Source organism: Equus caballus, chromosome 14 (genome assembly GCF_041296265.1).
Source record: "Equus caballus isolate H_3958 breed thoroughbred chromosome 14, TB-T2T, whole genome shotgun sequence".
In the NCBI taxonomy this organism is placed as follows: Eukaryota; Metazoa; Chordata; class Mammalia; order Perissodactyla; family Equidae; genus Equus; species Equus caballus.
Genome location: NC_091697.1, coordinates 34,597,271 through 34,610,156, shown reverse-complemented (window position 1 = coordinate 34,610,156; position 12,886 = coordinate 34,597,271). Strand labels below are relative to the sequence as shown.

Below are 12,886 nucleotides of genomic sequence, written 5' to 3'. Positions count from 1 at the left end.
ACCAATCCCATTTGTTTTACAAATGGGGAAACAGAGACCTAGAGATCACCTCGTTCCTGATTGCCAAGCTAGTGGTCTTTACGCTATAGTGTCACCTGCATTTCTTACATTAATGAGGAGGTTCAAAGATAAAAATCAATATTATTATTGTTACTATTTTAGCAGTAGCAACTGTAGCTACTATTAATCCATATTCAATGCTTATTAGGTAGGATCACACAAAATTGCTTTTTTTATGAGTAGAAAAAAGGTCAAGTATCTAATTTCACATGATTCAACTCATAGGAAATGCTGAGAACAATGTCAAGTGTTTTTAAGCCTTAAAGAAGAGGCATCTAGAGCCAGACTACATGTTTGGCAAGTTAGTTCTCTCTGGCGTCTGTTCCCACATCCACCACCTGGACCTAAGAATAATACCTACCTCAGAGATTGATTGAGGCTAAATGATCCTAGCCCCTGGAGTGACACCGGGCAAGTAGTAAGTGGTCAGTGACTATTAGCTGTTCTGGTTATTTCCAATGTCATCTCCTTGGTTAATTTTCGCAACAATCTTGTGAAGTGGGAACATTTTATCTTCAGTTTATAGGTGAGACTGGAGCTTAAAGAGATAGTAAAATAGTAACTTGAACCTTTGTGTAACTTCAAGCACATTCCCTGTGCCTTACATAATAATTTTCAATTAAGTGACAGCTGAATTGAGTCGAATAGCCCCACTGGGGTGTTTCATCAGAATCGTCAATATTTTAGAGGATCTAGCTTCTGGGACTCTTTAATAGTCAGTTATGTAAAAGATAGTGCAAGCTATTTTATATTCTGATTGAGAAATTCACTTCACCATTTTTCTGGATTTTAAGTCTCCTGATTGACAAGAATGCTACAAGCAGTAAGTTGATGGTTACCACTTCTGATTTCATAACAGGGCAATCCTGTAGTAACCCTTTATGTCTTGCTTTCACCTTCCAAAGGGCCCCTACACTCCTGCAGCACTGTCCCCTGGGATGCCGAGAAGGGAAAACTCAAGCAGGTCCTGCTAACTGGAACCTGCACGGTTAAACTTGGTCAGTGTTTTGTACAAGACCAAAGAAACACCATCTTCTCTTTTTCTCCTTCAGTAGAATAAGTAGCCAAGAAATTCCCTTAGGAAACAACAAGGTCTGATTGAATTTATCAGAATTTTCTATTATTCTATCAAGTTCACTTGACAGCAAAGGACAAGCTGCCTTTCAAACACTATAAGCGAACGCATCAGCAATTCAGAAGGAAAAATGTGGGTTATTAAGGAGAAACAAGTCTCTCTGAATATATTTACACCAACTCATGGAAACCATTGTCCTCAGAAACCTCCATGACAATCTGTTTTCTAGTCTCAGTGTTGCTTTAAGTTTGACAGATGATAATAAAATACGATGAAATTACGTTTGAGCTCTGAAATGTACATCAGCTCCCACATTCCTCATGACTTGACTTTTATTTTCCAACACAGCTCAGCCACTTTCAATATTATTCCCCAGCAGTCAAGGTTTATGTCTGGGGAATACAGTTACTTATGCCTACACCATGCTTATAAAAAGGTAGGGAATACAGAATTTATTATATATATATAAGTATATATAGATACTCACATACAAAATACATGCATATACATATCAGTGAAGAGTCGGAAGGGGCCTTTGAGATCATCAGGTCTCTTTTGGTTGTCTTACAAATGAGGACTCTGAAGCCCAGAAAGAAATGGTATTCTGAAGGCCACACAAATTGACTCCCAAATAAAACTTGAGGGAATAAGAATGCAGCAAGTACCGGCTACATTCTAAGGATTGCAGCAAGCATTTGCCATACATAAATTCTCATACCGTTTCTATGATGTCGATATCATCATTCCCATTTGATAGACGAAAGAATGGAGGCTAAGAAAAGGAGTACAGCTCATAAATGCCACAAACGGAATTAAAGTGCTGATGTAACTAGGTTCCCTCTAGCATACCAGCATTTCTCTGAATGCACTCATTCTTTCCACATCTACACACCAACTGTATTATAGTTTTCTTAACTTTTTCTTTAAATTGACTCACGTAAACATTTATAAAGAAAACTTTTTATCACTACATAAATGTAAAACAAATATAATGTGCCTAAATCAAAGGTATTCATAAAAGCAAATACAAAGAAACCAAAATATCGCTAGATTCTGCTGGTCCCTAAAGACACTGAATTTGCACATACTCTCTTTCTTGAAAGAGGAGATTAGCAGTGGTTAGAGAGGTGTTAAAGACCTATTCACATCAAACTAAGACTTAAGAATGGAAAGAGAATCAAAGCAGAGAAAACTTTCACTCTGATTCCGCTATTTGATGCCACATCAGAGTGTGAACTAATGTCATCTTTGTTCAATCTCAGATCGTTTTGAGTACTGTTCTGGTATCTACTCCTCACTTTGAGAAACACCGTAGGCCATAAAGCACTCGGGCAGATTCTCCAGGTCATGGTTCTCTAACTCCAGTCAGCATCAGAATCACCTGGAAGCTTGCGGAAAACACAGATTTCTGAGTCTTCCCAAGACTCTGACTCAGTATGTCTGGAGGAGGGCCTGAGAATTTGCATTTCTAACAAATTCCTGAGTAATGCTGAAGCAGCAGGCCCAAAAAGCCCATTTTGAGAGCCACTGTTTTGGGTTGTACTTGGGGAGGAGGCTGTAAGGAATACATGGTGGCTTGTGTGTGAAAATCTCTCCACCAAGCTTGCAGGGTTCCGGTATTTTTATTTAAACAGGCAGATCAGGCAAAGAAACAATGTATTCTTATGTTCCTGTGTTGTTTCTTCAATCCAGCTAGTTCAAATTGATACTACACCACACGGGAGCAGCCTGCAGCAACTTTGGTTAAGGAATGGAAGTCTGTCCTCCCCCAAAATTCAGGTTGCTTGCAGGCTGCTAACTATCTGCAAGGCTGTCCGCATTAACAGCAGCCAGTGATGATTAACGCCAAAAGGAGAAAATGAGATTCTCCTTCTTTGCTCCAGACATTGAGACACATAACACTAAAAGTGCCATGACAGATAATATTCCCTCTCATCTGGTTCCAATGAATAGAAATGACTAATAATTATAAAGCGGCTTTTGTGAGCCAGTCCTTATGTTGTATTGGATGATTACACACCCACACGCACACAATGTGAGGATTTGAGAGGTTAAGAAACTTGTCTAATGTCACACGGTTACTGAGACGTAAAACAAGGGATTCAATTCCAAGATCAATTCCAACGCTTATTTTTTTTTACTAAGCCACACCACTGCTATTGTAACAACCCATTTACTCAATCTCTTAACAAAAGTGTATTCCATAGAGAAAAGATGAGAAGGAGAAAGGGCTCCGGATACTTGAAATTTTTAGCAGAAAATGTTGAAAGTGATGTTACTGGAAAGGGAGAAATCAGTGACATTTAATCAGCAATGAAGACAGAGCTTCCTAGGTTCAAACAAGGATCTAAGAATGTCTGGCTAAGGTTTACTTTCAGGAGAGTAGGTAGGTGGAGAGAATCAGTCTCAGAAATCCAATCTGTTTTAGCTTACTTTTGAGTCAAGAAGACTTTTATTCCCTTCTGGTACAGCAAGGGCCATTTGGAGAATAGGTGGTAGAAAAGCTGGCACTGGATTGAGAGCCACGAGCCTTGGACACCAGTCACTGTTTCGTCTCAGTAACTCAGACGTCATTTCCCCGAGTCCCAGTGTCACCACCTATAAACCCGGTGGCTGGATTAAGTTCCCTTTCCAGCTCTGCCTTTGAGAACGGCAGACTCCCTCAGCTGATTTATTAGCACCATATGCCTCAAAGCAATAACGCCCATCCTTTAGCATGAGGGGAATATGGTTTTATTGCAAACTTAGCATGTGAGTTTCAACTTTCAGTCTCTCAAGAGTCCATTCATCCACCCAATAGGTGAGGTTCCGCTGCTATATTCTTTGGGAATTATATAGTCACAACTGGAGGAGAGAGATCCTGAATCCTCCGAGGTAGAAATACAACTTAAATCTATATAAATAGGAGAAATGAATTATTTGATAAAATTTTAAAAAGTCATCAATGGCAATGAAATGACAAATTTAGCAGGTACTATTAGGACTAATTATAGTAACGTCTAGAAAGAAAACATTTGTGATTTGCCTGATTAATGGCTTAATGTAACAGTGCATCTGTTAATGGAATGACGCTCCTAGTTCTCTGGCCTGTATGTTTACAAGATCTGGAACCAGAGAAAGGGATGTTGGAGAAGAAAGCAGATGAGTGCCAGATCGGTTGTTGCAGGTCAAGTTCCTCCCTAGAATTTTGAATTCCCCTCTGACTACCTTAGCCAGAATTGTGTAGCAAATTTGGAGGACAAATGAGTTCCCAGATATATGACCGCCTTCAGCTTAAACAACTAGCTGCTGAGAGTGATTTCAAAAAATTTACTTTTTACCTTGTGGTTAGAGATGTGTTACCCTAGCCCTAATAGCATGCCACAGTAGGATTGTACTAAAGGTGTTCATCACAGACTCACTTGCATGCATGGGGCTTTTTCTGGAAGGAGTAGTTAATACTTAGAGAGTAAACAGATTTTTCTTTAAGCATCTATTTTCTCCTTTGAACTCAAAGGGAAACCAAAGTTCCCACAGATAGTTGAAAACCACTGCCAGCTTCAGAGCTTACTGAGATGAAACGGGGAAGCCATATAATGATCTCACTCTCTCCCTTAAAGCTGTAGTTTCTTTCTGCTTTGAGAACAAGACACTAACTCCGTCTGCTTCCTCAGACTGCACTGGATGAATGCAGGATATATTATTTATCATAAAATGTATTCAGGTACATTCAGGCTGCAAGCTCTATCACACATAAGGAAGTAGCATTTGTCATCAGTTTATCTTAGTGAAATCAATCGAAGAAAAATACAACACAGTGATACAAAAGGAACATAGATCTCGCCCTCAGCAAGCCAAATGAGATTTCAAATGCAGCACAAAGAGAAATAGTTATATTTCAGACCTGATTCAAAACTTGGACTCAGTCATCATAGGAGGTGGTCATTCCTGGTTATGTAGGAAGGGCCAGGTTGCTTTTACTTACCCCCGCACAGCTGACATCCCTCCTGAGCAGGCTCCATTAGAAGCTACAGGAAACGGGGCTTGAAAGTGGCTCTATTTCTCTTGTGCAGCTTGGCTAAAATATCTTTTCTCTTTCCTATGACAATTTTCATTTCTCTGATTATATCTGACCGTGTCAAGGCAAGGCCTTAAGCTAATGCTCCCTTGGAAACTCAGAGAAGATGGCCTGGAAAGAAACAACTGTGACCAATAAAGGAAAACAGAAAAAGAAGCCACCTCACCAGGGCCCCAAGAGAAGAAGAATAGCACATCTGTAAGTGCGGGGCCCAGGCCCAGAACAGTGAAGGCAGTGTTCTCGGCTCGGCTGCACAGTTAAACAACACCATCACTGTTAGACATGGTTCTTGCATAAATTTCTGCTTGCTGTGAATCAGTGGGCCAGCAAGAACAAAATTTATAAGAGATTTTATTTTCTATACATGGTACAAAAATGACTTCGTCCATTTACCTTTTGCAATGCATGTAATTAAGTGTGAGACAATTATAACCTTGTAGCTCTCCTTTGGGGCCTGGAATATAATTCAGTTGCTGGGTTTCAAGGGCACTTAAGAAAGAAAAGACTCTCTCCAGTGACTTTTATATGTGTGCTCCTGATGAATTTGTCCTCAATGCTTCAGAAATCTCATTTTGAAATAGTTGTAGTTCTTATTGATTATGGTTTGATTACACAAAATAAGGAAAGTGGGACCAATATATTATACTTACGGATTATGTGAATGCTTCAAACATACAGAAAATCAGAATTATTTTTTGTGCTTTTTTGAGAGTTTTGATTCACACCCTAAAAAAGAAATTTTCATGTCCTATCCTTTTACTGAGTTGCCTGTAACTCAGCTAATTGGGGTAAATGTCATGAACCAGTTGCCATAGTCATGGATAGTTATTGATGGGTTCCTAAGGAAAAGAGAAGACAGAGCAAACAACAAGCCTATTTTGAGGGTAACAAAAGGGGAATATTACCAAGTTTAAGAAAAAAAGGAGGTGGAAAGAAATGAAGGTAATATCTGACTTCATGAAAATATTTACATATGATCTTGGTTGGTGGCTGGGGTTATTGTGGACTTTGTGCTGTTGGATCCTATCAGACTGCTATGAAGAAACATGGACATAGGAGGCATTTTAGAAGAGAACAAACAGCTACAACATGTAAAATCTGAATAGCTGTAACAGTAGGATACAAGCTAGACATTTCTAAACGATATAAAATTTGCCTAACACTTTGAACAGTCTAGAATGTTGTTAAAAGGCACTTGACATTTCGTAGTTTTCCATCTGCTGAAGAGAAGAGTGCTTTGCAAGTCCTTGTTCCTTTTCTCAGAGTCCCATGGTTTCTTGGCACAAGTGTGACCTAGGATCACAGATCTGGTTAATCACAGAATGTTAGCACCAGAAGCAAATTAGAGGTCGTTTTGTGCTGCTTCCTTGTGCCAGGGTGAGGACACTGAAGCTTAGAGAAGTTCATAAATCTGCTCAAGGCCTCACCAGGAAGTTGGTGGCAGACAAGGGACCACAAGCCCCATGTCCTCACTCCTAGGACCAGTGGTCTTTCCCCTTACCACTTCCCTAACAGAGGGGTACATACAATTTTGAGACAAGAGAGGCTAGACTATCTTTTGGACTGTCATGGTGACCAATGGATATAGAGCCCTTAAAGCATTGCCTCATTTTCCAAGCTGCTTAGAGATTGTAAATACCAATAGGCATGTGGCAAGTTATTTGCATCATGAAGTTGGAATTAAATGCCGCTATCCGGCTAAGTAGAATCTTAGTAACAAATAATAGATATTAAATGCTGTGTTCAGTTTTTGTTAGAGAGGCCATGTTTCTGTTGTCTAGCTGCTGGAATTTCCCAGTAAATCATGTTACGAGATCACACGTCTCAGAGCGTTAAATAATTTCCATTTCCAGCAGTCAACTTTTCTACACTTAGGTGAATTGAGCATTTTGTACATATTTGCATTTCTCATTGACTGCATCATGCTTCTCATTTCTGATTTTTAGACAGTTTGTCATGTTTAATCTTTATATTCCTGCTGCCCTAACTTGCCAATTAAAGAAGCAACTGTTGACAGAGCCTTTTGCCCCCATCTCCTACCACCAGCACCATACAACCAGGATGAATTTCATAAGCTTAAGACAAATTGTTTACTGCAAGTTGCACAAATGTTACTGGTGATAATTTTTATAACTATCACTGAGCACTTACTTTGTGCCAAGCACCCTGCATAATCTGACTCATTTAATTCCCCAACAGCCTTAATAGATTGATGTCATTATTCCCCTTAGAAAACAAATAGGGTCATAAAATTCTTCAAATAAAATATAGCAGAAAAAGTTGTGGGGAAAAATCTTCCTATGGCCACTTTGTCAGTGCTTATTTGTCTTAATTTTAGTCATGAGAAAGGCAAGGGTCTAGATTAATCCTCACTGAACAAACAAAATGACGTTTTAAGTACTTGGAATGGAAAATAACTTGAAGCCTTTTAGCTGGTTAATCAGATGCAAACACTAGCGTAGGATTAAAGAGTAAGAGTTGGAAGAAGTACTGAGCAAATAGCTGAAACATGAGGAGGAGTTGGTAACATGAGAGATTAGCCATAAAACTAATTTTTCAGGACTAAGGTAAGGGGATGGGGACAGCAGAGCAGCTGCCCAGGGCATCAAACATCGCTGGAAATGAAACATGAAGGAACACATTTCATTTACCAGAACTCCTCTTAGGAAGAGTACAGTCTAAGCAGCCTTAGAAGAGGTGAGAGACCCCCAAGGGGCATGCATGAATACCCCTAGATCAATGGTTCTCAACAAGGGGTGATTTTGCCCCCCAGGGGACTTTATGACAATATCTGGAGACATCTTTGATTGTCAAACTGGGTTAAGGGTGCTACTGGCTTCCAGGGGGTAAAGCCCCGGGATGCTGCTAAACACCCTACACTGCACAGGACATCCTCTTATGCAAAGAATTATCTTGCCCAAAATGTGAATAGTTCTGAGGCTGAGAAATCCTGCCTTAGATGTTTCCTGGACTCCCAAAGAGACGGGCTGGGATAGCTGCAGGGCTGATTCACTGAGTAAACGACAGGGGTTTGGGAGTCCTTCCTTCTCTTCCCCAACCTAAGCTTGGCTCTTCTGCCAGGTAGATGTTGAGCAAACTTTCAAAGACGAACGATTTGAAGGAGCGTGAAATCTCAGTCTGGACCTCCAGCAATTAATCTTAGAAAGCAAAGACAAACTAATGATGAAGAGCCTGCATACTAAATATCACTGAGGGGACAAGGATAGGCTCTGCTGAAAAACAGCAGCAGCTACAGACGACCTCGGTGGATAGGGACTTCTTGATCCTTTGTCACCAAATAATTTGTGTGATATTCAGTGTTCCTAAATCAGATGTTACACAGTGGTAATAATCTTCAGGAACATTTTGTGTGGCCTGGCCTGCACAGACTTAAATTTTAGATTAGTTGGCAGCATTTACCATTAGGATATGTCTCATAATAATGCAGATTCTTTTTGTGTGGGACAAGCCAAAGAACTGACAACCGTGGGTATCGATTTATAAAAGTCAAGAGTTGGCCATTGCTAAATAAAGGCCACCCATTTTGAACTGGGCACAAGTAACCCCATTCTTCATCTGGACTGCTTCAGGAGGTTACGTTACCTGCCAGGGCCCTGTAGCAATTCCAGTCTGCAACTTCTATCTTAAAGGATTATACTTTTACTATTCCTTTTACTGGACTCTTTGGGGTGACACTACATAATGATAATGTGTTTCCAAATGTGATATGCAGTTTTGCTTAGATTAATTTTTGTCAAATGAATTTTGCACCATCTTTTGGGCATTGTTGTTTTAATCATGATTTTTGGTGTTTCCAAGACTTTCTGTCCTCCAATTTTCCTGGTTAATCAAAGGGTGACTAAATAGTGAAGAATAACTTGAATTTTACCCACTGGGATACAAAGTCGCCACAAGTAGGGATTGCTTTGTTACCCACTTTGCTACCCACTTTGTTAGCTTACAATTTTTAGCATATAAAACATGAATAAAAATATCCCCCAAATAAATATTTTGACCATCATGTAAGGAAACTTGGCAGGGAAAACTTGCTGAGATATGCAAAAGATAAGCTTTAGAATAAAATACTGAATATTGATGCTGAAAGTGTTTATAGCCAAAATTCAAATAGGTATTTATAGCATCAGGTCAAGTCATTAGGAGGTCACAAAAGGATCTTGTGATTCTTTGAATAATAATTTGTTTAAATCAATGCATGAGGAGGAACAGATTAGGTCATTTTGATATTCATAAGGTAAGGCCAAGTTTTTATATTGTCTACTTCATGCTGTGCAATAGAAGACATTTGCAATGATTTATGCCAAATATCAGGATAATCATTGAGGCGCTTGTTTTATTGATAAAGGAAAGGTTCTATAATCATCACACTTGTACAGGAAAGTGGTTCTCAATCCTTTTGGAATCAGACTTCCTTTATAATCTTAAAAATTACTTAGGATCCTGATAAATTTTTGTTTGTGTTATTTCTGTCTGTATTTACTGTATCAGAAACTTAGAAAATTTTAAAATAATTATTCACTTAAGAAGAATATATTCATTATATGTTAATATACAACATTTTTATGAAAAATAACTATTTCCCAAAACAAAAAATTAGTGAGAATCTTTCTAAATCTCTTTAGTATTTGGTTTAGTAGAAGAGAGCTGGATTCTCATGTCTGTTTATGCGTTCACTCTGTTGCACTATATTGTTTAAAGTATATGAAGAAAAAATCCAGCCTCATTCATATTGGAAAAGGGAGGACTCAGGGGCCCCTGAAAAAGTTTTGGGGACTGTGATTGTTAGTTTTATGTGTCAACTTGGCTAGGCTACAGTCCCCAGTTACTCACTCAAGCACCAGTCTACATGCTGCTGTGAAGGTGTTTTGCAGGTGTGATTAAAGTCTATAATCAGTCAACTTTAAATAGGAGAGGTTATCATAGACAATCTGGATGGGCCTGATTCAATTGGTTGCGAGGCCTTAGAAGCAGAGCTGTGTCTTCCTTGAAAAAGAAGAGGAAACTCCATGTGGGGATAGCAGCTTCAGCTTGTGCTTGAGAATTCCAGCATGGCCTACCTGATGGCCTACCCTATGGGTGTCATACTTGCTTCACCAGGGCCACAATCATGTCAGCTAATTCCTTGCAATAAATGTCTTAGTCTATATCTCCTACTGGTTCTGTTTCTCTGGTTGAACTCTCGTATAGAAACCCCCATGGTGTCCTTGAACTACACTTTGAGAATCACTGGTATAGACTATAAAGCCTTTAATGTCACTTACCTAACTGGCTTAACTTAATAATTCCACGGAGCCAGTAAGGCAGAAATCATCACTTCTATCCTCAGAGAGGATATTTATCAAATGGCGCCCATCCTACAGCACTCTTAGTCTTGATTCTTAAATTCCTGTCCCCATACCAGTATTCTTTATCCTTCAGAATAATAACCTTCTATATATTTGGAAATATACTTGCCAATATAGATATTTATATTACTTAATAAATACATGCCATGAAGAAATTCCTTGGAAAAAGTAGGCAGGACATAAAAATCTATCTTATACAGACATGCTTGTTAGGTAAGAACATATCAAATATTTACTACATACCTGTATCTGAGCTAGGAGTGGACGTGGTAAAAAGAAACACAAGGCTTTGTTTTATGCTCAAGGAGTTTATAATTTATCTGGGAGAAATAAGATTATCCACCCCTGAAGATATGAAATGAGATTTAATAAAGAGATTTTGACTTTGCTTCCTTACCAATACTTTTTTTGAGTGCTAGCCACTGGAACAGGGCCACTTTCATCTTTTTCAGCTATCACTATTATGGAATAGATCCCACCCCCATACCTACTGTCCTCACTAGTCGGTGAGTTTATGAAAGACAGGGATAATGACCGATCAGCAGGTACTTAACAATAACGACCTGTTCATTGAACGACTGACTGAAGATGCAGAGAAAGGGTATAGCACATGAAGGTGAAAAGGAAGAGCAAAAGCAGAAAAGTCAGGAGAAAAGGAAAACTAAAGAATTGAAAGATGGAACATGACTTTTTAAAGACAACAAAAAAAAACTGAGCAGGAGAAGAGGGCGTGTCAAAGAGTATCAAGAGATTTATCAAGAGAACAAATGAAGAGTTTCCATCTTATGAGAGACTGGCTGGAAGCTGTGTTTCATTAGGAAGAAGAGGCAGAATAGTGTCATGGCTAATAGTCTGATGTTTAGTCAGGTAGATCTGAGTTTACATCCTAGTTCCATCACATACTAGCTCTGTGATCTTGGATAAATTACCTAACCTTGTTGAGCCTCAGTTTCCACAACCATGAACTTTTGGAAAGTTACCGTGAAAATTAAATGAGAAAATGTATGTAAAGTACCTCACATAGTGCCTAGAAAAGAGTGAATCCAATAAGCGTTGGCCCTCATAAGTATTAGTGTTACTACCACTATCATTGTTAATCCTAGAGGCAACAAGCAGCCAATGGAAAGTTTTTAACTGGAATAATGATTGGGGGCAGCTGTCACTTTGGAAAATACATTTAATGTTAGAATAAATCATTGAGGGAAAGTACCTAATCCAGAGCAATCAGTTAGGAGTTTATCTCAATAGTCCAAACACAAAGAAGCGATAGAGGTAAGGGACGTCCTAGCCAAGTGCTCCTTCCACTGGATCATCACATATATTTGGCATTGGTGGTTTATTCGGAACAGGAGCAAAAAGTCTCTCCTTAAGTATAATTGGTAAAAGGGAAACTATAAAATTCTGTGAGCATATTTAATTTAAGTATGTCATTGATCAGATTTAGGGGAGGATTTTAGAAGTTGAAAGTTGTAGGTTTTAGAGAATGTCCAACTCCCTGACATAACTTCCACGTTCTCTTTGCTTAGCTGGCAAATTGACTAGAGGTCCCCAGAAAACTCAATAGCTAAGGAGGTGCCTGTCTAGGATTAAAAAAAAAACTATATACAAGTCACGCAAATATTTCCACGTATGTCTAGGATCTCATTAGAGTTATGTAAAGCTGGGTATAGAAGTATCTACAGAACTTACAAATGGTAGCTATTCACTCTCAATGACACACATCTGTTAATATCTGGGTACACTGGAAGTAAATTCAATTGATAACAAGTAATTGTAACAAGAGCCAACTAGGAGAACTCACTTGCCTAACTATAGCACTGGTCTTGTTTATGTATAAGTTATAGGGACATCTTTTCAATTTGAAACAAGCTTTTGGCCTTAGTATGAGGCTTGATCTTTATCACAGAACACACACAGAACCGGGACTCTTCCTGAGCAGCTTGCTCCACAGGAGAACATCAATAGGATGAATTTCAGGTCTTTCCAAAATTGTAAAATTTTAATACTCTGTACACAATTAAATTTAAGAGATGTTCCATTCACCATATGTAATACTTTTGACTTGGTTCAGGAGGTAAATGACAAATAATACAGAATATTCAGCAGAATTATGATATCGCTGCTAGTTTAAAGTGGAATTTCTAGTCTCAGGGTCTATTATGTTTGAGTGTAATGGTGTGAATCCCCTTTTCAAAAGATTTAGAAGTTTTCATTGTGCATTTGTGCAGAAATCATTGGCTGGAACAGGTCTTAAAGGAGTATAAAGAAAAAAGACATTAAATAAGAGATATCGCATAGTAGTCTTTGTACATGATTTTCTATTTATTGAAT

General features: G+C 38.7%; 1 protein-coding gene across 15 annotated transcripts in view; it reads right to left on the bottom strand.

Moving 5' to 3' along the window:
- The window catches only part of ATP10B (ATPase phospholipid transporting 10B (putative)), a 286,400-nt gene that overhangs the window by 228,447 nt on the left and 45,067 nt on the right, over nt 1-12,886 (bottom strand). For 2 of the 15 annotated variants that reach the window (XM_070232976.1, XM_070232981.1), the window contains exons 1-2: nt 5,100-5,300; nt 422-598 (exon numbers count right to left, since the gene is read on the bottom strand). Coding sequence is in view for 1 of the 15 variants with exons in the window: in XM_070232972.1 (XP_070089073.1) it covers nt 5,100-5,116 (17 nt within the window). In the remaining 14 variants the exon portion in view is untranslated. Of the gene's footprint in view, nt 1-421; nt 599-5,099; nt 5,385-12,886 lie in introns of those variants that run through there. The other 13 variants (XM_023617287.2, XM_023617290.2, XM_070232980.1 and 10 more) reach the window with 12 other exon arrangements.